This window comes from Chanodichthys erythropterus, chromosome 8 (assembly GCF_024489055.1).
Source record: "Chanodichthys erythropterus isolate Z2021 chromosome 8, ASM2448905v1, whole genome shotgun sequence".
Classification (NCBI taxonomy): domain Eukaryota; kingdom Metazoa; phylum Chordata; class Actinopteri; order Cypriniformes; family Xenocyprididae; genus Chanodichthys; species Chanodichthys erythropterus.
In genome coordinates, this window is record NC_090228.1 from 14,377,666 (window position 1) to 14,404,018 (window position 26,353).

General features: G+C 39.6%; 1 protein-coding gene across 6 annotated transcripts in view; it reads right to left on the reverse strand.

The window, feature by feature from the left end:
* sox5 (SRY-box transcription factor 5) overlaps positions 1–26,353 on the reverse strand; it is a 193,393-nt gene that overhangs the window by 48,662 nt on the left and 118,378 nt on the right. For all 6 annotated transcript variants that reach the window (XM_067391917.1, XM_067391918.1, XM_067391920.1 and 3 more), the window contains 2 exons: positions 19,210–19,408; positions 12,759–12,984 (listed from right to left, as the gene is read on the reverse strand). In XM_067391917.1, the coding sequence (XP_067248018.1) occupies positions 12,759–12,984; positions 19,210–19,408 (425 nt within the window). The remainder of the gene's footprint in view (positions 1–12,758; positions 12,985–19,209; positions 19,409–26,353) is intronic.

Genomic DNA, 26,353 nt, shown 5'->3' on the forward strand with positions numbered 1-26,353 from the left:
TATTGAAACACATTGTAATGCAGTGATTCTCAACCAGAGTTATATGTATAGTTACAAAAGCAACAATGATGGATTACTTAAGCATTACTGATGGGCCTGTGGTGAGACACAAAACAAAAAATGTTGGAAAAGACTACAGCATTGCACAAAAAAAAAGAAGTATGAAGAGGTTTATCTGTGTAGAAACAACAAAGTGGTGGGGGCTAAATCCACGACCTCACTCTGTTCTCCTGCTGTTGTGTGCATACTGGGGTCCAAAGTCCCCGAAACGTCATAAGCCTGTAAGCAAATATACCAAACACATGACAAACTATACATTCTATTGTGAAAGAGTGCTTATTTCTGCTTTGCATTCAATCTATCTCCCTCTCTCTCTCTTAAAGGTAAGAACAGCCGTATGAGGAGATTAGAACGTGGCCCGGCCCTCTGAAAGAGAATTCATCACTTAAAAACACTGAAAACCTGACACACTTAGGTTGAAACGCTGGCCCTAAATGAAGCTAATGAATCCTACATTTCCTCACACACCTGAACTTGTATTCCCTCTCGACTGGCATTGTATATAAAAGGGAAGGCAGGGCAAAAACTAAACAGCCCAAGTTTCTGAACACTCCCTCTGATGAACCATTTATCATCCACTAGTAATTAACCCACTGCGTTTTTCTGTGCTCTTGGCATTAAAAAGAAGTAAACAGATATTTAAATGTGCGAGAAAGATTTGCCAGAATGTGTAACCTGTATCTGAGGGGTATGTGAATCCGGATGAAAGAAAAGGAGGTTGAAAAAGATCCAAATGAATGACAGGAACAACACTCTCTGAAACACAGCACCTCTGAGCAGAGGAGGGCGAGAAGAGGTGATGGGGAGATGAGGCAGAGGTTTAGCATTTACATGGCAATAATTAAAAATATATATAGTGGAAAGAGAAGGAAACGTAACCTAAATTTGACAAATGTCCCTCTGGAGACACCCTAAAAAGTAAAATGAATTAATAAATGAATTTAAATGTAAATAAAGAAATACGTTTACATAAATACATTTAAATTTAAATAAATAAAAACATTTGTAAATTTGAATTTAAAAAGTCTTTTTTAAATGTGTCTCTGTCTTCATTTAGATAAACATATAAATTTGCTGAAGTACAGATCACATGTAATAATACACAATAATACACATGGTGAGGTTTTATGGCTAGGTAAAAAACCAGTCCTCATCAACCTGTGTTAAACAGAAACTTACAAAAGCCCAATCTGAACACTGCTTTCTTCTTTATGTCATAGTTCTTTATATCATAAACAACGTTTTAACATTCAATTTCAATTTTCTTTCGACTATGCTGATGTGCCGAGGCATTTCCTTTGTGTGTACGCGTCTGTGTATGTACGTGTGTGTGCAGATCGCTTTGTGGCCGTGACAATGGGCCAGGGAACAGACGGTGAGAGTGTGTGTATGTCATCGGCGACTGCCGTAGACTGGCGGAGTGTGTCAGATCCAGCCTAAAATGACTAGCAGCTGGGGGTGACAGTTGTTTTAACAGCTGAGCTGACAGGATTAATTCAAATGCACTGAAATCAAAAAGTGGAGAACACCTGTTCAGTCTTCCAGCGGTCCCCACGTCCAGGCAGGGGATCAGGCTCGGGCGTGCAGCCAGGCTAGAGCTCTCTCTCCTGGAAAAGTATGGTGGGTGCACCGCCACCATGGGACAGGAGAAGGGGCGTAGGGAGGGGAAAAAAATGAAAACAGTGGCGGAATAGGAAGGAGTCCAAGAGCAAGGGAAGGCAGAGAGAGACACACTTGAAGGGAAAGAGGGAGGACTGGGATCCGCCTAGCTTGTTTCTGAACATCTGGCTCAAATAAAAGGCCTATTTTCTGGCAGGCCGAAGGGTGCTGACCTAGGGCCGCTCAGCAGAGACAGATTGCTTCATTTCAAAGTGTGATGCCTGACCACAGGACTGCTGGGGTTAATTCTGAGCCTCCCCCTCATGTTCAAAGACCCCCTGCCGGAGCTTCATTCACTTACTGGTGTCCACTACCGGCCTTCAGTCTCATACACTCAAGACGAGGAAGTGGAGCATCTGTATGGAGTGTGTAGTATGTGATGGAGAGTCATTAATAGACTGTGTTGTGTTTACAGTCCCCAGGGGAAGATCTTAGTTTGTCATCACATTAAATTCAGCATGAAATGGAATTCATCCTATCTGTTATCAGAATGCATGTTGATCTTATTTTGAATTATTCATCTGTGCATATCATTTTTCATTTTTCAAATGTCATAACTTGATCTTCCGATGCTGTATGCTGGTTTCCTCCAATCATTTAGTCAGCTTAAACCCCTGCAACTTTCTTACAATCAATTGCAAGAACTTTTGATGCATAGGACCATGTTCCCATCCTACATTTTTTCTCCATTTCACTTGAAAGGATGCATGTCACAATACAGATGATACGATCTGTCGCTACTTCTGCTAGGTTGTGGGTTTACGGCCTGAAACACAGTCTACTCAAGCACATGAAAGCAAATGCTTCTGGCTATGCAAGCTAGGTTGCACAATAGTTGAACTTTTTTGCAATTCACAACACAATGCAAATGCATTCTTAGCATCACCACCAGGGGTGCAATAGCGAGCAAGGTCGACTACTGTCAGGTGGAGTCAATTTTACTATGTTAGCCAAACTGTTAGCATTTTTAGCTAGCTACCTGGACATAATGCACAATATTTTTTAAAAAATATGCTGCTAAATCTTAAGATTGCATTTGTCATGTGGTATTTGCCTACACATACTAACTCCTAACCCTAACTTAAAACCTAAGTATAGCACTGGTAACACATTCTGATACATAACTTTACTGTTTGTCATGATCAGATCCATTCATATTTCTGAAGTCTGCACTTTTCTTGATAAGTGACTGCGTGATTGATTTAACCAGTGGAATTGACTGGACATGGGATTTGCGCTTTGGGGTTTGGGGAAAACAATATCGCAAATATAACACATCCAGTTTAATGAGAAAGTCATTTGAAAGTAACTATCAACTCCTTGAGCACTGCGCAAGTGTACGCAACAGGACTGTGCACTTGCAATGCATTAGCCAATGAAGTTTGCATACTTGTTTCTGGCCTAAAGTCAAACTTCTACAGAAAAATGTCCTGACAAACTCACTTGTGTGTGTTTACCTTTACCGAAGACTTTTGTGTGAGTGTGTGTTTGTACTGTACGTGCTCGACATGTTGCGTGCGGGTGAGCAAGTGTGTATGCAGCCTCTGACATTTGGCCTGTGCACATCCACTGTTTGTTCTAATCTACTCCAACCCAAGCAAATACACCTAAATCTGCTTTGTAATTTACTTTACATATCCCTTTTTAACCCTGTTGAGCCTCAAGTGAGTGTGTATATGTGTGTTAGAAAAGAAGTGAATGGATTTAGATTTAGATTTACAGGGGCGTGTAATGGATATGAGGAAGGGATTTGCAAGCCATGTGAAAGGCCTCTAACGCCACATCAAAATAACCAACAACCACTGACCCCCAATTACCCATAATGCAACAGCACGCCAAAGCCTAGCGGTTCAACCATACGCGCATGCCTGCTTTTGCCATGTTTCCTCTTGCCTTGATTCCCCTTTCAGAAATCACACACACACACAGTGTTTCAAAAAGCCACCAGTGCAATTGGGAAAAAGTGCTGTGATGGAGATTCAGAAAGCTCTCTATCTACTAAAGCATGATCAAAGAGAGGGGTGAGTGATATTTTATAGAGCTCGCTCAGTTTTTAAAAGTTGCAATGAATATTCATGGGATATTGTATTCCATTATTTAGCATTAGCTTCAAAAATGCCAACACACACAAAATAAAATTAGCATGTTAATAGATATGGGTGTGCTCTGCAAATTAGCATAAGAATCACACAACTGCTCAACGTCTGAGAGCTTTATAGGTTTAACAACTAAACAAACGGTGAAGAACTCACTTTATTTGTGTGAACTGATTATTTTTTAAGGGGTCTGCCTCGCCGTACCGATTGCGTGTGCACTAGCATACAGAGAAGTTCTTAAACATCTCACGAAATCAGCCATCTTTCTACACATCTCCATAAGCAATATTCATATTATGCAATTCACAGGCACATCATTAAATCCAGCAAGGCAAACGGAGCTGCTAATATATGGATTCCTCATGTTCAGACCTTGCATTCAGCCATCACGGCTCAGGAGCATTTCCAATTCATGCACGTCAATGACGGCTGTGTGCAACTGTCCAAGTCTTGAGCCACAATGGTGTGGCTATGGAACAGTCAGCTCTATAATGGCCCTGCTATGGAGCCACAGTCTAATTCATGAACCTCCGGCTTTTGTGCTTTTCTTAATGCCACACCAGGAGGTCAATAACAAAACTTAAGACACACAATCACAATCGCACACACACACATAAGTAATGCACAAAGACATCCATCTCAAGTCTCTAATCCGATGCCCACACTTAAAGTAAAAAAAGACCACAGCGCTGCTATGCCAAAGGCTCTAAGTGTGTGTGTGTGTGTGTGTGTGTGTGTCCTCAGACAGCTTTTCCCATCCCGTAAGCGGCATTCAGCTCTAATATCACCCATCCAGTGAGAAGGCTCATCCCTATTGATTGTCTTGTGCAAGGCAGCAGAAGAATACAAACTGAAAGGCAGACCCAAACAATTCAATACAACTGACTTGAATGTGCCTTTCATACGCTGGAACAATGGCTCGCTCACAATAGGGCCCCGTTAACTCTAATGTGTTCAGCTGTTTTGCCAACCTCAAAGAAAAGTACACTGACTTGGATTCAGCCAGAGACAAATTAACAGGCATGCAATCGTCTCCTCGGAAAAAAGGAGGCATCTTGTGCTTTTCTCAGTAAAGACTGACAGCGCTACTAAGAAAAATCTGTAGCGCTGTAATGGCTGAGTTAGAATAGCTGGTGTTTTGTTGCACTAGATTCAGTAAACAGAGATAAAAACTTTATTCAGAAGGCGTCTGTTTGTCTATCAGGTTGGATTGCATCATTTTTAAACAGATATGCCCAGAGGAAAGCTTTATTGCTCAAAGGTTGCTCTTTGAGAGCTAAATTATCAACTTTGACTTAGATGTTTCTCCTAAAATTCTTTAGGAGACATAAAAATATGAGATAACTGTTGACATAGTACAGTAAGAGCACTGAGGTATTATTGCATTTGTCACTTGGCTGTCAGAATTAGATTAATCAGCACTAAACCAGGTACTAAGATTAAGTAAAAATAGAGCAAAAGAAAGAGAAAAATGAAGGGAAAACAGCTTTAGATTTATACTGATTTATTAACTGATACATTTCTTCAGGTTACACCTCTGACAACAATCTCTCTTTCAATAACCTCTACGGATCCATATTTTGTTTTGTGTAGTCCTCCATTCTCTCTTTTTCTGTCTTGGGTCTCTAACTCAGCCCTCGTTTTTCAGAGCACGAGGGGAAGATAATGACAAACAACTCCAGTGAAAACCTTCCTCCTAATGTTAATTTATACATCTAACTAATTACTACCAAATGCTGGAAATTGCACATGGAAGTTGTTCTCTCCCACGCTCTGCCTCTTCGCTCACAGACGCTCTCAGCGCTCATAGCGTGCCCTCCTCGCCTTCTATTTGCCTGAATTTGTCTGTTTATGGCTGCATATGGAAGTCCTTTGGTAGTTTTTCTTATTCGATCTGTTCGATCTTACTTGATGCAGCATCCTAAAAAAATTGCTAAAGAACCAAACTGTGCACAACTGTGTTTATGTGTGTGTTTGGGGTCAAATTATAGTATGTGTGTGTGTGTGTGTGTGTGTGTGTGAGAAAGCACTCCACAGCAGCAGTCATATAGCGGATTAGTAGACCCTGGGGAGATTTAGACAGAGATGCACTGCTGAACTGCTTCAGAGCTATTCTACCTCTTTCGTCTTCATGGAACAGTGTATCCGCCCTTCTTATTCTCTCTCATTGAGGGGTATGAATGCGTGAGCCCTTGGCTAACAATGACAGGGCCTAAGTGCTGTCTTATAAAATGCCCCAGTGCCTCCAAACACCCCCCTCATGCACGTCTCACAAAAGACGTACACTCGGTGAGAGAGTGTGTGCGGTGCAGCCTTGCTCTGATCTTAAAACACCATTTGACGTGCCCTGCAGTTCAGTGTCATGCTATAAAACAGTGCAGTCGCACAACTTACGGCCAACTGTGCATTTAAAGCCACCTCCGGTCTGACCCCAGACCGGTGGAGGCAGCGTAAGATAATAGAGGCATCCGGGCAGCAGCTGACCCCAGGACGGGCTTTGAAGCTGGAGCATCCCACAGAGAGAGAAGCAAGGAGAGGGACTCAATTAGTCAAGTCTAAATTGAACCATCAATCTCGGCTCACTCCATGGCCATCCGGTGCGAGGGGGCCAGCACTCGTAAACAAGACCACACGGTTACTTCAAGAGGGCTGTATGGCATCTGAGGTGGAGAACTAATGACAACTTTATGGGAAAAGAGAGGAGAGTTGAATATGATTTGTCTCATGTATGTGGAATATTATATGCATTAAGCCAACAAAAACAAAATATGAAGAATAAATCAAAATCGAAATCTTCATTTCTAATACTGTAATCACCTGCGCTGTTACAAATATAATAAAACTCTAAATAATATACATATTTAAGCAATAAATAATTATTAAATTAAATAATAAACAATAAAAAAGTGCTTGAACAAACAATAACACACAGCCAAAATACCCGTTTGTCACGTCTAATCATAAGAGGACTCTTAAATGAGTTGATTAACGTCTTAAACATTTTAAGAAAATGAGATGCGCATCAGATCTGCAACATGTTCGGCAGCGGCAGGTCTTAAAGTGACAGCAGCCTAATAAACCAGTTACTGTGATGTCTGTCAGTAATGCTAATCAAAGTACAAAGGTAACAGAGAAAATTTTAGCTTTAATAAGGATTAATCCATATTCAATTTATAATTTATGCAGTGAAGTGTTTAATAACTTTATTCAGTTTCTACCACAGGTAAATATGACATTTATAATGGGTTTATGTGAAGATTGTTTTAAATTAAAAAATATTATTTTAAAGCCTAATAAATGTTGAAATTGATAGCTTTCCATTATACTGTAATGTCTATAATAATAATAATAATAAAATTATAATAATATTTAATAGAGACATCAGTTATTAGTATCAGTGATTGGCCTTCATTCATAAAAAGATGCCATTAAGCAAATATTTAAAATATATAATATATACTCTTGTCCCCTTTGCAAGATAATGCAAAATGCAAAAGTTTCACAGCCATTAAATACTATTTAAGACTTTTAGCAGGTATGGCAAAAATAACTTTATGGACTCTGGATGAGAGTTACTGATGAGAGGAGTGATCTATTTTGTGTAAAAGCACACAGGGTGGGGAGACTCAAAGAGAGGCACAGGAAGGTGAATGAGACCATTGTCTGTAAAGGGCTGTGTGACGTATGCTCAGCTTGAGAGTTGTGTGTGTGTGTGTGTGTGTGTGTGTGCGCGTGTATGTGTGTGTAAGGTTCAGTGCTAAGGGAACCAAAGCTCGGCCCTGACCATGAATCAAGCTCAGCCCAGCGCCAAGGCTGACAAACACATACACTCGCGCACACACACACGCGTGGACACTCAGGAGACCCTGAACATCTGTGCCCCACATAACACAGACTGCCAAGCACTAGTGAGGACTACATCTCCTCCACAGAGAGCCGGGGGGGAGGAGGAGGAGCGCGATCATACCATCAAAGAAGGAAGCGTCTCAAAGATTTGGAGTAGTTCATGATGAGGATGAAGTTCATTTGCAGTATAGCCGTCTGATTGCGGTCAGTCTTTAAGAGTGTGCTGTGTGTGGATGACACAGGAAGTGCTCTGTGAGTGTGTGTTTGCTGTCCAGACCCCTGAGAGAGACACTGTGCTGCTCCCTCTGAACCCCTGACAGCCCTCCTGCCCTCTTTCCATTACTAAAGCTAATAACACACACACACACTCCAGCACGCTGCTGCCTGACACACACACCACACACACACACGCTGCTGGAAACTGTTCTTGCTGCACTTTTGAATTGCTACACAGATAGTGAGAGATGAGAAAAAGAGGCATGAAATGAAAAAAGGTGACTAAATGACAGATTCCCCCTCCCTAGTTTTCACAAATGACAGACAGATATATCGGTCAGGCCTAATAATTGCCCGATATTTAACCATATTGAGATGATGGTATCTCCTGATAACTGTGCCTGATAACTGTGCATTAACTCTGGCAATAGATAATGCACATGGCCTACCAACAAAAATGAATAAATACTCCTTGCACATCTGAATGAGTCAGAAAAACAACAGAAAAAGCTACTTAAAGCTACATTTAAAAAACATTTTAGTCAAAAATGCTTGAAAATGATCTTTGAAATGAGCACTTTTAAACGATTAATCACATCCAAAATAAAAGTTTGTGTTTAGGTCATTGACGAATAAGGTTTTTAAAAGTGAAAAAAACAAAAAACAAAAAAAAAAACAAAACAAAAAAAACAATGAAGATATAATTAATTTTAAAGTTTTAATAAGTGTTCACAATGAGATAATGTGGTTTTTATAATCATAAATGAACACTGCTTTTGTCATTTTTTACAAGATGGACAAAATTTGTCACCAAAAAAGTCATTCGGTTTAACCAGAATTTTTACTTAATGACACTTTTGGTAATACCAAATGACAATATTTTCAAACAGTGCTAACAGGCTGATATCTAGCTAGCTAGCAAAAGCACAAGCAAACATTTTCGATTTAGTACATAATATACAAGTATATATTAGTATATAAGTATACTAGTAAGTTTTTTAAATATTACAACACTTTTATAGCGGTTGTACTGTACTGTAACTGATGTTTTGGGACTTGTGTATGAGCAAATGAAAACCTGAATTTTTCAAATAGTTAAGAGAGAGTTAGTTACTTTGCTTCACGACCATGTGTTCCTTTGCAGGTGTCTGAATGATGTCACATGATACTGACCGCATGATTTGATCCAAAATGATCCCTTTATATTGGTTACTCTGAATAACATCATTGAAATTCATTTTTCCGGACATTCTTTCTCATAACAAAGAAACGACTTCTATACATAATTTTAATACCATTTTGCTCTATGTTGATATATGATGATAAAATCATGCCAGAATAAAAAATACATACATTTATTACATTTTACGATATTTTAATCACAAATGAAATGGCTGTATTGGCCTTCGGACGGTTAAACCGAATGACCATTTGACATTTCAAAATCTTTAAAATACCTTTTATATGTAGCAAAATATAATTAAAACCTTTTAGATTCAATAAAAGAGATCTAGTTGTACTACCTGACATACTTTGGATGTCATATCTTTGTTTTATATTATTATTAAGGCCTTTGGACAAAAAAATGACCATCATGTCACTAACCCGTTTACATCATATGTGTGTGTACTGTGTATATTTATTATGTATTTTAAAAATACACACACATGTATGTATATATTTAACAGAAATATATTTATACATAAAATATTCATATATTTTGGATGCGATTTATCGCGATGAATGATTTGACAGCACTGTTTTTTATGAATTATTTATTAATTTTTATTAATATTTATAATTATAATCATCATATATATGATGCCAGCCTGCTTTCTAGAGACTGTAGAAACCCATTTTGGTCGACCAATTGTGTGCAGTAACAGGTAGATAAGGAAACTGCTTTAAGATGTGCAGTATCATTGAGGCCAGTCGATTAGGGACAGACCTGGACGCTCGTTTATAAAGGCCAAATGCTCTGCTCTTAGCAAACACGCACACACAACCACACACACACACACTCGCCTGACCCAGTATAAGTTTGGCTGGTATCTCGTCGTAACAAACGACTCAGCTTGGGCAGTTTTTCTGAGGGGAAGTGGAGCAGCGAGGGGGGACAGGTGAGCAAACGACTCGCTAACACGCTGACTAACACACTCCCGATTTCACACGGGGAGTGAGGTGCATGCAGCCCCCTCTTCCTTTTCTCTTACTGTTTTCTGACCCATTTCCTTTCTACTTTCCCTTTACAAGCCAGCGCTACGTTTCCACCACACCGAGCGCGCGAGCGACCTTCGATGAATGTGCTTGTACATGCGAGCGTGTGATTGATCCAGCTAGAAGCAGAGTATGAGAAAGAGAGGGAGGGTGGGAAGAGAGAGAGAGAGAAAGGGAACGGTAATAATACAACCCTTTCATAATGATTAAAGCATTCATTAATTTTTCATCATAACCTGCCGTTTGCAGCTAATGGTCTTTGTGAGGTACACAAGCAAACAATGGACAGGCGAGTTGAAAAGGGATTTTTATCAGGCTATGAGAGCCCTGGCTCAATGCACTGCCCACCTCCCCCTCTTTATTTCTCTTTTCTTTTCTGCTTCTTTTTCTCTCTGTCCATGCTTCTTGAGGGACTGGGGCTTCTTTTGTTTGCACATTTCATTTGAACAGAAAGTAGAGAGATAATGCGCTACTGTAGTCTCCTGCTAATGGACTGTCTCTTTTACTTGCTTGCTTTTTCTCAAGAGTTCTATAAGTATCCTTCCTATATTTTTCCCTGGCCTCCTGTATGCGACAGCTGTTGAATTTCATGACCTTTCGGATTTCTCTAATGTAACTATTTTCTCTGACGTAACTATTAAAATCAAATGTAAATGAAGCAAAAACTTGCTTGGTTTTTATAGAATTGAATGATATTCACACAAATGAGCAGAATCAGTGCCAGCAAAACTCCAACGCCTGTCATTTACAAAGTCTTACACATCCTTGCCTTGTCTTTTAGATACCAATATCATATTTAAATCCATTCTGCAGATTTTTCCCCAAATCAGAGCTGAAAATAAAATATAATGCAATTGTAAAACTTTCCTATAAAACTGCTGACCTGAATGGAAGTCAGACTGTGGAGCAAAATCTAGTGTGACCTCAGCTTAAGACAAAGCATGGGGTAATTCAACAGTTGTAAGACAGAGAAAACAGAGCGTGCTAAACCCTGCTGTATGTAAATACTACAGCAAGAGCTAAATCAGTGAATGCTAGCTTTGTTTGCCTGCATTCTTCACATGGTTGACAGCTTTAAGTAGCCTTCGGTGTGCACGGGTGAAGAAAACAATACTGTACAATCGCACATCGATCTATCGACCGACCCATCCATTTATTCTTCAATCCGGCCAGTATCAGTATGTTCACATGTTTATTTGCACACACATCGGCTAATTCACATAGGGAGCAGGTTCTGATTATTCATGAGGAACTGGCCTCTAATTACAGAGCGAGTGTGGTGTGATGTAAGAGACAGAGAGAGAGATCCTGTGGAAGGAGCTGAGAGCCGTTCTCTCAGTAATCAGTCTGAAATGAATATGCAAAGTGTGGCACACAATGGCTCCGAACAGCTGATCCCTGCCTGCTTAAACAAAGGCCTGACTTTATCAACAGCTCTCATTAAACAGAATTTGTTAGTCAGGAATGAAGGACAGATAGATGGAAGAAAGAATGAGTGTGTGCGAGCGAGTGAGTGAGGGAGAGAAAGACAGAGATGCTCACCATGAAATCCTTCACACTTTCAGTCGGTTTCACATTGTAATTTCATCACAATAAGACATACACGTGTGCCAATGTCCTTTGACTGTCTAATACAGTGAACTTTTTCCACCAATAGGGTGCCAGTGCTGATTTCGGAGCTGGTGCCCAATCTGGATCTATTCCATGTGCTTTTTCCATACAAAAAAAACTGGTTCTGGAGGGAAAGAATTGGCTGTGCAATGACTCCTAAAACCTGCTGGTCTCCAACCAGGAAGTTTTCAGAACAACAACAAGTTAAAGCTAGATAGCTCCCACTAATCAAAGAAGCTCTCTACACTGGAAAAAAGTCTGATGTGACAATGTTAAATGTCTTTATTAATTGCTATGAATTTTATTTAAAATGACATTAAATAAATTAATAAATTAACTCAATGGCATCAAAAGTATTTATAAATTAATTGCAATTAATTTTTAAATAGATAAATGATAATAAAACAAATTCCCATGGTATCAAAATCATTTACACATCTTTAGGGCTGTCAAATGATTAATCGCGATTAATCACATACAAAATAAAAGTTTGAGTTTGCATAATATATGTGTGAGTAATGTGTGTAAATAATATGTATATATAAATACACACAAATTAACGTATATATTTAAGAGAAATATGTTATTTATGTACAAAAAATGTATTTATATATCATATAAAAATATAAATAAATACATATACTTGTAAATATTTCTCAAATATATACATGGATGTGTTTGTATTTATATATACATAATAATTACACACAGTGCACCCACATATATTAGGCAAACTCAAACTTTTATTTTGTATGCGATTAATCGTGATTAATCGTTTGACAGCCCTACTTTAAATCAATCTTTCTTTCCATGGCACCAAAAGAAGCTTGTAATAAACATGCTTAATTACATGAGTTGGTGTTAATATATGTTCTCAAAATACGCAAACAATCACCATGAAATGACATGTTCAGTAGTGGAGAGGTTATATATTGTTGTTCGGCTCTCAAGACGTTGTAAACAAGGTGAGAATTGAAGCTTCATAGCAGCTTTTTCTGTGAGAACTTCACAATCATGTGTGTCAAAACGTGTATTAAATTCTCCATCACTCACCTTCTGGCTCATTCTTGATGAGTTCCTCCATCTTGCGCTGTTTGAGCGTGTCGACCACGTCGGCCAGGCTGCCCTTGCGTCTCTCCGGAGTGCCCAGAGCTGAAGCGGAGCTGGGTTCGCTCCCTGGCCGCATGGAGCCCTCCTCCTGCTGCTGCTTACTGGGTGAGGTAGAAGAGTTGTGCTGGGGGTAGGGGCTCAGGGCCAGGCCTTTACAACCATCCTGATCCTGACAAAGAGACGGAGAGAGAGACAGGGTGTTAAACAAAGCGAAAAACAGGCCTTCACTAATTATTTCGTCCTGTTCCTGAGTGTTGAGGCATGTTTAGATTTACTTTCATCCTCATCTGCCCATCTGTACTGTAGCAAGTCTCTCTCTCTCTGCCTCTGTCAGTCTGAAGTCTCTTTAGACAAAATCATTAGCTGCAAAAAGTTTCATCGTTTCACCATCACAAGAACGGTCTCTTCCTCTGAGAAAGGAAGTTTTTCTACTTTGAATCAGCTCCAAACACACAAGAACGTCCAAGTTTTTCAACCACATTTTTTCTTCTTTTCTTGACCAACATGACAGCTGCAATATCAATCACCATCTTCAATGTTTCATGCATTGATCTTCTGTCCAAATATATAACAGTTCCCATCTTATGGTTTCTTATGTAATGTGGCTCAGAATTAGGCTTGTACACTATAATAAATGAAATTTTGCAGTTGTTGCCTTAAGGGGCTCTACCCAATCTGGGTCATTAAGACAACTTTTATTGGGATAACCTAATATAGTCGAATTAAATGACTGACTTGAATAAAACCAGGTCATGAGTTCAGTTCATGATTTTGTTTACAAATGACAAAGCATTTTTACAGTGAAACTTTCATAAATGCAACAGCATAAAACGCTAATGCTATAAACTGTATATACATACAATATAATTACATTATTTTACTTATGTATGTATGTGCACACATACTGTAAATTGGGTAAATGACAGATGTGGAGATTTATGATGAATTATCACACACACACACACACACGCCACGTTACTTTCACCGAGCTCCGGATCTCCTTTATAAAGTTTAATTACAAAACAAGTCAGGTATTTGGAGACAAGGTCAACAGTCCAAGTCCGTTAATCAGGGTTAATCTTTGGTTAATCCTCATCTATTATCTACCTTACCACCAGCGTGACTGACAGCAGCCTCAGCCAATCAGACAATAGCATAATCCCACTGACGTGTTTGGATCCAGTGACCAGATTTACACCTCAACTATCAACATCAGCTCCTCTGTGCCACCTGCATCAGTCATGCAAAGCAAAATATCATCAAACCAAGCTCAAGTTCACAGGATTGATCAAGTTCTCCATGCAGGTCTTTCACCCGCTTAGATTTTAATAATGACATCTGTTTTTAATCATTAACTCAGAGAGTGAACAGAGAGCAGCAGATGGTTCATTTGCTAGAGCTTAATGCAACGAGTTACACAAGACTTTCACAAGATACAGAACAGTGGCAAATACATAGATATTAGGTAGAGTGATCTGATTGGGCCCTGTCAACAAAACAATTCATTCTATACAATTTTTAATAAATACGTGCATTTTTAACAGTTTTTTTCCCTACTATTTAATTATAATGACACATTTTGAGAAATGACAAATGTTGAGAAATAATAAAATGACTAAATGTTGTAAAATTATAAAAAAAATTGACATTTAACATCAGCTGATTATATGATTTATTTTTTTTTTACATCGAATAATATCAACAAAACTATAAATGATTCAATTACTAAATGTTGCCACTTAATTTCAGCTATTTATATGCTATTTATTTTTAATGACATCAACCATTTTCTTTTGCACAAAATAGACAAATAAACACCATATTCAGATACATACAGTTGTCAACACTTCATATATCCAGTTATACTGAATATAATCACACAGATTGACTCGCCACAATCCATCATCATCATCATGATAATAATAATTACGGTAGAACTAATTAAACTGAAACACTTTCACTCGCTACGAACACATACTGAGAGACATTTCACAATGATACTCATTCACAAACAGACTGATGACTGGCAGGCTTAAAAGATCTTAACAGGCTTTTGAGATACACGGAATATATGACAGCTTGCATACTGATTTCTTCCCATTTCTGTAATCTGTCTGCAAAAAAGCATGTTTTTCCTGACACACCCCTTCGTTTCATCCCTCTCTTCCCCATCAGCTCCAGTCAGGCCAGTTGAACTGGGATTAAGAGACTTCTGTAGTCATAAATGACCAAAGAGGTGCGAGATCACCCCGTCATTCGCAAACAAAACTGTCAACTCGCTGTTAAAGAACTAACAGAGAAGAAAGATAGAAAGAAGAGGGGAGGACGAGAGCGAGAAAGCCAGGGAGAGAGTGGGAGCGAGTGGCAGAATGGCAGGCGTTTCTCTCTGCCTGCTTTAGTGTGGCATGCATCTTAAAACACGGTCACACCTGTCACTTCCAATCTATCTAATCCACTGCATACTTCAAACCACAGCTCGCGTCTTTCTCCAGAGATGTCTAGAAAACAATTCGAATAGAAGGTGATATGGCGTCGGAGGAAACTGTATTCCTTTGCTTTTTAAAGTCTTCGGCCGTGACACTAAGTCTCGGACAGATGAAGCATCATTCTTAAAGAGCTAATGGCTTATGTGTTGCTTTCTTTCCCCCATCTTTAAATGGGTAACAGGTCTAGATATTCAGGTTAATACCCCTGTTTTGTCCTTCGTCTCGTTGTGTGTGCGTTGGATTTTACGCCGCATATGAATAAGTGTGCAAAGCCTGTGCTTGTGAGTATATGTATTTATATGCATTTCTGATGTGCCGTTCTGCGCGGTGTGGGCGGTTCTGCTTTTAGTTGTGCAGATGTCAATTCTTCGTGGAAAGGCTGAAACTGCGCCTCTTTCCACGACCCTCTCTTCATCCTTGAACCACGGCAGCATGGCGACAGAATTAAACAACTTTTGTCCTCTTAAGCTCATGTGTGACAGGAGCACATTTAAACACACTTCAACTCCTGCCAAAAAAGCAAAATGCCTTCTTTTCCCCCTCTAGTTTTTTCCTCTAGTCTTCTCCCTTCAGCACAGATGCCAGCATTCCTCCAAATGCCACCTCTTTTCTCCCTTCTTTTTTTAAATATTTGTCCTTCCTGTACTCCAAAGGATTCCAACCTGTTTCCCTGAGCGTTTCTCTCATTTGTTCTCTCTTCCTAAATAAAGCACGCTTCCATATGCTAACTTAAATCCATTTATTTTACAGGCACAGGTAGCGTCTAGCTAATGAGTCTAACTCAATACATGGCAGTGTGATTCCCTGGCTTGCGTTCACCACGCGCTAGGAAACTAACCTCTATGCTTGCTATCAGTTAAACTGTCAAGAGTCCCGCTGCTGAAACACACACGCTCGAGTTGGACATCTCTCCTCTCATGCGGTGCTGACGCCTCGTCTGTTGTCTTAAGCCCGTGTTGCTGATCTCTACCGTGTGTGCGCAATCCGCTCACCTCTAAACCTGGCTCAACCAAGCTATTGTCAGCCCTGATCCTGCCGTGAACACACACACACACGGATGAAGACGCTTCATACAGTTTCAAAGACCTTACATTGTCTCATCCCTGTTGAAATTAATAAAACAATATAAAAATAGATAACATTATACAACAAATTAAATTAGCCTTTAATGATGTTTTGGAAAACTGAAAAAGGATTAAATTGATTTACTTTGTATATAAAGTGTTAATTTTTACAAAAGCTATATATATATATATACACACACACACGCACACACACACACGCACACACACACACACACGCACACACACACACACACACACATATATAAACCAGTCATAAGTTGCATGGGTATATTTGTAGCAATGGCCAACAATACATTGTATTGTATGATCAAAATGATTGATTTTTCTTTTATGCCAAAAATCATTAGGATTTTAACGAAAGATCATGTTCCATGAAGATATTTTGTAAATTTCCTACCGTAAATATATCAAAAATGAATTTTGTAAGTAATATGCATTGCTAAGGACTTCTTTTGGACCACTTTAAAAGTCAATTTTCTCAATATTTAGATTTTTTGCACCCTCAGATTCCAGATTTTCAAATAGTTGTATCTATCCATACATCAATGGAAAGCTTATTTATTCAGCTTTCCCATGATGTATAAATCTCGATTTCAAAAAATTGGTTTTATGGTCCAGGGTTGTTTATATAAAGTTAGAAGTATGACAACAAATTAAATGAGCTTTTATGATATTTTGGAAAACTGAAAAAAGTTTAAATTGATTTACTCTCTATATAGAAAGTGCTCATTTGTACAAAAGCAATTTTTAAGAACATTGTACAAAAGTCCAGGCTGATGGTGATATTTTGTTGTTTTTGACACTGAAAGGCTGAATTTGACGCATCCAAGTACTAAATCTTAACATGAAACACAGGAACATGTCTTCTCTTAATGCCTCTCCTTATTAACCGGACAAAAGGGAGAGTAATTAACACCTCGCTATTATCACCTGCGTGTAAAGCTCTTTCCACCTTTCGGTTTCAAAGCCTTCTACTTCCCGCCTGTAAAAAAAAACCTGGCAGGAGTTTACAGACCACCATGGACGCGCACCACCACACCAACTTCTATTGTAGCAGGTTCCGTGCGCTGCAGCCCCGCTGACCCCATCGTCACAAACGCGTGTCTCTCTCTCTCCCTCTCAGGATGAAGAGGTCAGCGGAGTCTGAAGTGCGTGTGCGCCGCTGCCATGTTAATTTACAATGACAAGATAAAGCGGTAATCTTCCGCTGCGCGCTACCCAGGGACTCGCCGAGTCGATTTACACTTCCCTATCACTTTATACAATTGCCGTGACAAAGCCCCTCCGAGTCCCCACTCGTGTAAATCTCTCTCTCACTCAACACTTCTGCCAGTCAGCGCGGATCGGCTCAGGGAAACTTAATGTCTCACACATGCCAGCCTGCTTTCCCCAAAATCCGCCCGTGCTTGAGACGGATACGCTTTATTAATCCACATCAAATACAGTGCGCCTGCTTTTTCATGCCACGTCTGTCATGTCAGCGCGAGAGACAGAGACAGCAGTCTAGTCTTTCAGATAACACAACAATTACAACTACTGCACTGCAGCTGATACATAATTATTCACATTACGATTAATAAGAAAAACAATCAATTGTATACAGTAAACATTTGTTTGCTTTCATCTGGAACTTTACTATTTGAATGACTAAACTGACACATTGCAGAGCCTGAATCTAAACATACTACACTACCAAAAAAAAAAAAGAGTACATTTTTAGTTAGTCAACAGGGCATTACCCTCTTTGTGCCTCATATACCCCTTAAACTCTTAAAAATAAAAGTTCTTTATTGGCATCTGGTTTCATGATGAGCCTTTGACACCCATAGAAACTTTCCAATGGACAAAGGGTTCTTTATAGTGGAAAAAGGTTTTGTCAGATTATTAAAATAATCTTCACAGAACTTTATACTAAAAGGTTCTTTGGGGAACCCAAAAAATCGTTCTTGGGCATCGCTGCCACCCCCTTCCACCCCATTTTTAAGAGTGTAAATGGGGCATATTATTACTTTAAAGTACATATTTGCGCTCCGTTTTAAGGATAGACCCACATTAGTAGTAGTTTTACTCCAAGCGACTTTTAAAGAGAGAACTGATAGTCATAAACAAACACACACACCGCTGCCAGTCGAGTGTGTAAAGTGAGAACGAAGGAAACGCTCGAGTGAGAAAGCTTGAGGACTTTGGTTTATTGTGGGAAACGATTCCAAAGCTGCAGAGTCCAGCGTGCCCTGTAATCACAGTTAATTGCAGAATTAGCTTACTGTTAAGTTCCTTAAGTACTGATTCATTGTTTTACAGCCAAATTGCTTCTCAAAACCTGTGGCGACAAGTTTATCGAGAGAGAAAGAGATAGCGGAGTCGGGGGGAAAGGTCATTGAGAGATACTACAGCTCAGGTGCGTGTTAACGTGAGGAAATGTGAGGGTTACAGGGTCCATCTCACTTATATTTCATCTTGGGCTTTAAACAAACAGCATCTGAATGTCTAATACAGTCTGTATCCTCCATGACTACACTGACCCATCATGAACTCACACTCCACAATGACAGATGAACAGTCAAGCATATGATTCATTTTGGCCACATTCAAAAAGACGACTTGTCTCACTGCCTATGACATCATTGGAGCGTGACGGGCATTTCCACACCAAAAGTGTGAGTGAGTGAGAGAGAGAGAGAGAGACAATGGGAGGGACTCATCCTGAGACAAGTTATGTGGGAGGAGTCAATCAAATGCATATTAATCAACTGGGAGGGGCTTCATCCAATCGTAGTGCGAAAGGGGTTTGAGCGTATAGACGCCTCCTGGGGGGTGACTTACCATGTTCGCGTGTAGTGTTGGGGGGCTGTCGAGCAGTCGAGGAGATCGCGGAGACACTTTGCTGCAGTACGAACTCAGGGGCAAGTGAATGACAGCATGTCCGTCAACCTCTTCATCCTCCAATCGCTGTCTGCTCGTCGCCATGACTACCTCTCCATCTGTTCCCCCATATGGAGAGGCTGGTCGCTTGGAAGACATCCTGGAAAAATGAGAAAGGAAAAGTGACTGAGGCATTCAGGAAAGACATGGCAGAGACAGAGACATGGCTGTTGTTTAATTGTAAGTGACATATACAGGAGCATTTCACGCACACACACACCTGACACACACTACTCGCGTAATGACAGCCATCAACGCCATAGCTTTGTCCACATCCATCCCTCCATCAAAGAAACGTCCCACCTACACTATCACAGAGCCATTTACTGTAGCAGTACCACGCACAATGTGTTTAGCTAGCCTGTTTGATGTAAAGACTCGAGCGGCCCATTAAAGAAAAGTGCAGACGGCCCAGCGCACATCAAATATCACGTTAGCCAAGAACACAGACAGACAATGGTGTGTGTGTGTGTGAGCGTGTGTGCCACAGTAGATGTTAATGACAGTGTATATGGTGTTGACAATGCCAGAGAAAATAGGCCTTGATGATGGTCTGTGTTCCTCTGATACCGTCAGGAAGAAAAAGCATTTATTAAATGAACTCTCTCTCCCACAATGCATGGTGAGGAAAAATGAATATGCTCTCGTAATAAGATTTCATCTGGCTTACGGCATTGCCTAAGTGCTTTCATAGACGCTTCTCAGCCTTGGGGCTAGTGTTACTATGGCCCTGGGGAATAAGTACCACTCTTTTAAAGGAAAAAGACAGACAAGGATAAAGGGAGATGGAGAGAAGTACTTTTATTTGGCTTGTACTCTGCAACTAAAAGAATTGGCAAACTAATTTTATTTGACTGCAGTGTCATAGTAACATTGATTTACTCCATAAGCTTTGTAAGCTATGGAAGCTTTAAGTTAGGGAAGCCCATATTATATATATATATATATATATGTATATGAACACATATCACATAATTGTGATTTTATTTTCTGTAATTCCAACTTATTTTTTACAATGTGTCTTTATCTCACAATTTCGACTACTGCACATAAGTGCGACTTTATATCACAGTTTAATTCTTTGTTTCTCTCACAATTGCAACTGACTCATCTCATCATTTATTTATCATTACTGTGACTTTATATCTCACAATTGTGACTTTCTCAAAAGTATGACTTTTAACAATTGTAACCTTTTTTTTTCTTTAACTGCATCTTTATTTTTTTACAATGTGACTTTATATCTTATATATTTTATAACTGACTTTATAGCTCACTTTTATACCTCAAAATGTTATTTCTAATATTATACTATCTCACAATTAGTCCTTTTATTTTATGCTCTGAGGTGGAATCTGAGACTGTCATATGTACAGTACTTGAAGACTTTCATAGGTGCAGTTACTTTTTTCGCTCAAATATCCTTCACCAACTAGCATCCATAGTCTCGGTACGGTCCAGTTTGCATGTGCTGAACTGTATGGTATTCTCATAGACCTGGTCTGACTCAGAAGCCACATCTGGCGGAGCTCCTGAGTGCTGCTTAGGTTTCTCTTTCTCTTATTTAATGCTTATTTGGTTTAGATTAGCTGTAAAGACAAACATCATATAAAGTTTCTAACCGTCTGGACGGGATAAATAAGACTCACCTCAATCAAACCTACTATGGAAATGATGAAGACATGCTTAAGACAGTCTTGACTGTAAAGGTGAGATTTAACTGATAAACTATGATGCAGAGTCTGACATCAACTGCTCTTTCATAACAAATTCTGTAACACAGGTGGGTTATATGCACGAATGTGAGTATTAGAGACTATATCTGTGTTAATTTGGCTGTATGAATGTGAACGTGTGTGCTTGGGGTACCGTGGCTGTATGCTGGTTCACACTGGGGCAGTAAAAGCAGTCAGTGCAGCTGTATAAACTGCATTTGGGCCGTCAGAGCCACACGGCCTGTCTGCCCCTCCACCAGCACTGTTTACTCTACCTCCAGACACTCACACACACTGAGCCCTTTTGTTTCACTCTGACACACACACCTCTGTGCCGCTCTCTAACACACCAACCCCCAATACACACATCAAGTCCAACAAAGACACACACACGACCCTCATCTAAACGTAGGCAATCGAGAAACGGTTCTTATTAGAACCAGCAAATTGCTTGTCACATCCAACTCAAACCGAGAACTGTTGTTTTACCAACTGTTTAGTTAAGGCTTGTGAGACTTAAATTATCTTAATGAGTAGCTGGAAAGCTAGTAGGTACACATTCAGATCAGAGATTTGTAGTAAAAATACTTTACATAAAGGACAATATTAAAATATGTAAATAAAATATGGTTTCAGAACTTCTCATAATTTCCCATTCCCAGTGCCATATTTCTTGGACAAATAGGTGAGTGATATAAAAATAGCTTCGACATTCATTTTACAACTAATTCTTAGCGGTTTCCTACTTGTGCACACGTCTCCATCTCTTTTGCGCTCTTCCCTGTCTCATGCACTCTTCCTTTCGCCTCTCTCTTTCCTACTTCCTTGCCGGCACACAGACAGAAGCTTTTCACAGCTCCTCTTGTTCAATAAAATGTCTATTTTCCTGCGAGCCTTTGAAGTATAATTACTATACAATTCCGCTCCCCGGGTGAGCAGGTTATAGCCACTATTTCATTTAAAGTTGGCAGACCTGTCATGGTGGAGAGTCTACATGAAACATTTAAAGCTTGTTGAGATGTTGGGATTAAAAAAGAGAGGGTTTTATTAAGCAGATAAATTGGCAGAAAAGCTGGTCTCCAAGGTCATAATTAGCAGCCATTAGCATAATTTCACTCCATCCTTCTGTGGTTCCAATAAAGGCCGGCCTGCCAAACACACAGACCCTGTCCACTGACACACACACATGCTAACACAACACAGACGCACAAAGAACAGTCTCTGAAGCTTCCTTGCAGGCTAGTCATGTCTGCTTAATTTGCATTGTAAACTTTAACAGCAGTCTTCGCTCATTATCTGGTGGATTAATAACTTTATTGCCATTCATTTTCACAAGGCTAAGAATTATGTTATTCATAAACAGCAGTGAATATCAAAGCCGAACACGCTGATACGGATGAGGTGACTAAACACATACAGTACTTGTGTAGAAACACAAATGATGTCCGTATAATCTCCAAACACCAGTGTTATTCAGTTCAGGGTGTATTATCAAAGAAAATACCACCACTTTTTCATATTTCACGAACTTTAGCATTTGCACCCAGTCCCGTCGCAGATGAACTGCAGATCTACAGGCTAACTTTCATGGCTAATCGTTAAAAGCTAATGGCCGCCCCACCGGTGTGCCGCTCGACCCCCTCCCGCCGGCTGCGTACGCTAAGCCCAGATTAAAGGCACACTTCCCCTATGAGCTTAGACACAGATTGAGCGCTCTTCTAAGTCCCTCTCATATCACATGTACATTTCTCCGCAGACGCTAATCGTTCAAAATACAGGGTCCATTAAACAGCGGAGTGGAGCTGCACTTTAAATACTGAATCTAGGAGCTTTACCTAATCACCATCAGCGGTGGTTAACACTCCAGAAGTGCCTCTAATGACAGGACATAATTTAGAGGCTAAACGTGTCACATACGCACACACTCGGATGTGCGTGGCCCACAGAAAAAGTTGTTTGATGATGCTTTGCGGATGTTGCATACATGCCTACGATCAAAAGCATTCAGATATACAGAGAATAGTTGAAAAAGTCATACTGTTTTTATAAAAATGCAAATAATTATTATTTTACCTAATGCTAACTGTAGCCTGTAGAAAGAAAAAGGCAAAAGAATAACATATGCATATTAATTTGTACAATAAATCACTAAACATTAAATAAATATTTTTGAGGACATTCCCCAAGGAAGATTTTGTCAGATTTCGCTCAATTGTGGCGGCATTTATATCGCTCAACTAAATCAACACAAACACTGCCATATTCCAACAAAACTTTTTTTTATTTTTTTATTTAGTTTTTAATTTTTAATGTGAGGCATTATACTCTTTTTAAAAAAAATCTAATAAAAACATCATTACACCAGGTAAAGGTAAATTCCTTTGTAATATGATTATTTGATTAGAGAGGTCAGCTCTTCTTTGTTATCAGACTGTGGGAATGAAACGAAGTGTGTCCAAAAGTTCAGACAATCAGCCCGTTCAGCACAGATAACAACAGCGATGCCTTCGGTAGGAAACTGAGAATACCTCACAATCCACTCAGACGTTAGGAGATGTGCTCATCCCTCTCTTCACTCTTTATCTTCTGCTCCCAGGACGATAAAGTCGCAGATAGTCCCGTCAGGACGTTCCCCTTTACACAATCAACCATTTGTGCCTAACTCTTTCTGTTTTGAACAGTCTTTTAAGTATATTACTTTACAGCTATTTATAGCTCTCTCAATTTTTCTCTCTGTGGGAACGGAGCAGCCGACAGCAGGGCAGAAGCGAAGAGCGAGTGAAGAGAGAGCGACTCCGCTGAAGTAAATTCATCCGTAGTGCAAACTTGTGAGGGCTCTTCATCATTCACGTTGTAATCACTAATCACAGTGTTCGCCACTGCTGTGAGGGCACTTGGATTTTCTGCGGGTTAATTTGCCAGAACATCATCTAAAGATTACATTTCCACTCTTTAATGAGTAAAAAAAGAAGAAAAAAGAAGTGCATATATACTTTTAACAACATCTCAGTAACAGTGAAGTGCTCTCACCTGAACTAACATCAGAAAAAATATGCTAATAGGATCTTGAGTTTGACTTTATTAGAGATTTACACATCACAAAAATGTTTTTCTTTTGTTTACAACGTCTTTAAGATAGCTGATGGCTAGCTAACTGTGCTAACAGAGATTTTGTCTGAAAATTCATCCTTAAAGTCACTGAATAATCATTTCACACATGCATACGTGTCTCTACATACACTCATTATTCACACACGTACTCAGGGAAAACACAAAGCCGCCTCTGTTTTCCCTTCTGACGCGAGGGCTCCAGGGCCACCCCAATTTCCTGTCCAGCGTCGCCACAAAAGGCAAGAACACAGAGCCTAATGTCACTGTCAGCCATTACTGTTTAGGCATGGAGGTGAAGTCACACACACACATACACAATCAAAAGTCATATGAGCAAAGCAAAAACAACCCGTTTGCACGCACAAGCGCATAATAGGCAATGGTGAGCGTTTGCCGCTGGGTGGACACAAGGCACCAGTGAGCGCGTCGTGCCCACAGCACCAAGGCAACTGCTGCATCAACACACATATACAGGGGGGTTGCCAGTATTTTAGTCATCGCTTCATCTGTCTGCATAGTTTCCTGTCATCTCTTGTCTTTAATTATTTTTTTCTCTGGACTGACTCATGTTTTTTACATTTTACATATTACACACACAAACTTCTATGAAAACTTTCTCAGCCTCTGCTCCTCTTCTTTTAGTGCGTGAGGGTCTATGAACCCGTCAGATGTTTATCCGTGCATCGTGATTTGCTCCCAGAAGCCCCGGCTGCTGTGAAAATGTGTGCTTGTATAATTTACTCCATTCATATAGGACTGTACAACCGTAATTGGGTCTAAAAGATGTATACAACATCCTTCCACCCTCCTTTACCTGCACGTACAGAGCTGTTATTATACAGCTTGAGGGATCGGATACAAAAGAAAGCATTTAGCCAAGCAGTCTATTGATGTTTCTTAGCCTTCCCATGATGCAATTGTCTGGGCCCTCACCTCTGACCTGTTGTCTTATGGTTTCTGTGTTATTATCCCCTCGGTCTTGATAAATAAGACTTTAACCCAAACGGCAAAACTCAGTTCCCTTCTATCTCACAGGATGTCTCGACGGTCAGCTGATCGCACAGGGGAGGTCTGGGAAGACTTCTGAAGGGGGGAGGAGGAAACACTTCAGCATTCTTCTCTGCTGACCCTCCTTTTTTCATGGAGACACGGTTATCAAGCCGCTGCGAGAGCTCATAACACGGACTACACAATGGAGCCAGTCTGCAATGAATGACCCAGAGAGAAGATCCAGAACCAACATCAATCAGACAGAACACACACACGCACAGACACACATATACACATGCACGCACACACACATAGGGTTTTTGTGTTTTTTGGGGACATTCCATTGATTTTTATACAAACTGTATATTCTATCCCCTAACCCTAAAGCTACCGATCACAGAAAACTTTCTGCATTTTTAGATTTCCAAAAAACATCACTTTGTATGATTTATAGGCAGTTTTCCTCATAGGGACCAAAAAATGTCCCCACAAGGACAAGGATTTTGGATATTGCCATCTTTGTGGGGACATTTTGTCCCCATAACGTAGGGTTTACCTGAACCACACTCACACACATACACAAAACCTAAATTAGGGACATAACATAATTATAATTGCTGCAGAGGAACCCACATCTTAACTCTAACATCCTAAAATGAAACTTTCAGCATTATAGGAAAAAAAAAAAAAAACATTTACTTAATAATTTTTCCAAATGAGGACATCCTTAAATGTCCCCAATGGGAGTTTTTGTCAGATTTAGCTCTTGTTTGGAGACAAATTTGTATCCAAACTATAGCTAAGTACATATACACACGTTTGTGTTTCTATCACTATAGAGACTTTCCATTGACTTCTATTATTTTTCTAAGCTAAATATATTTTATGTCCCAAGAAACCTTTCCAAATTAAGACATTAATTAGTATGTTTTCTTCAAGGGGACTGGCTGGTCCCCACAATAGACAGTTAGTCCCCTTAATATATAGTAAAAAAAAGTCTTAACATAGTCCTTCAACCACAGACTTGCTAATTATAAATAGTATTGATAAACTTTGGCCTTAACACATATTTACCTTTAAGATATATATTTTTCTCTTACAAAACACATTATTATGCTTTTATGGTCAATTTTGTCTCTATTCTAAAGTACATACACACACTTCTTTAACTAGATACTTTGTGTACTCTACAAAGCAGCTTGCTTGCTATAATACGTGTTAAAGTGACG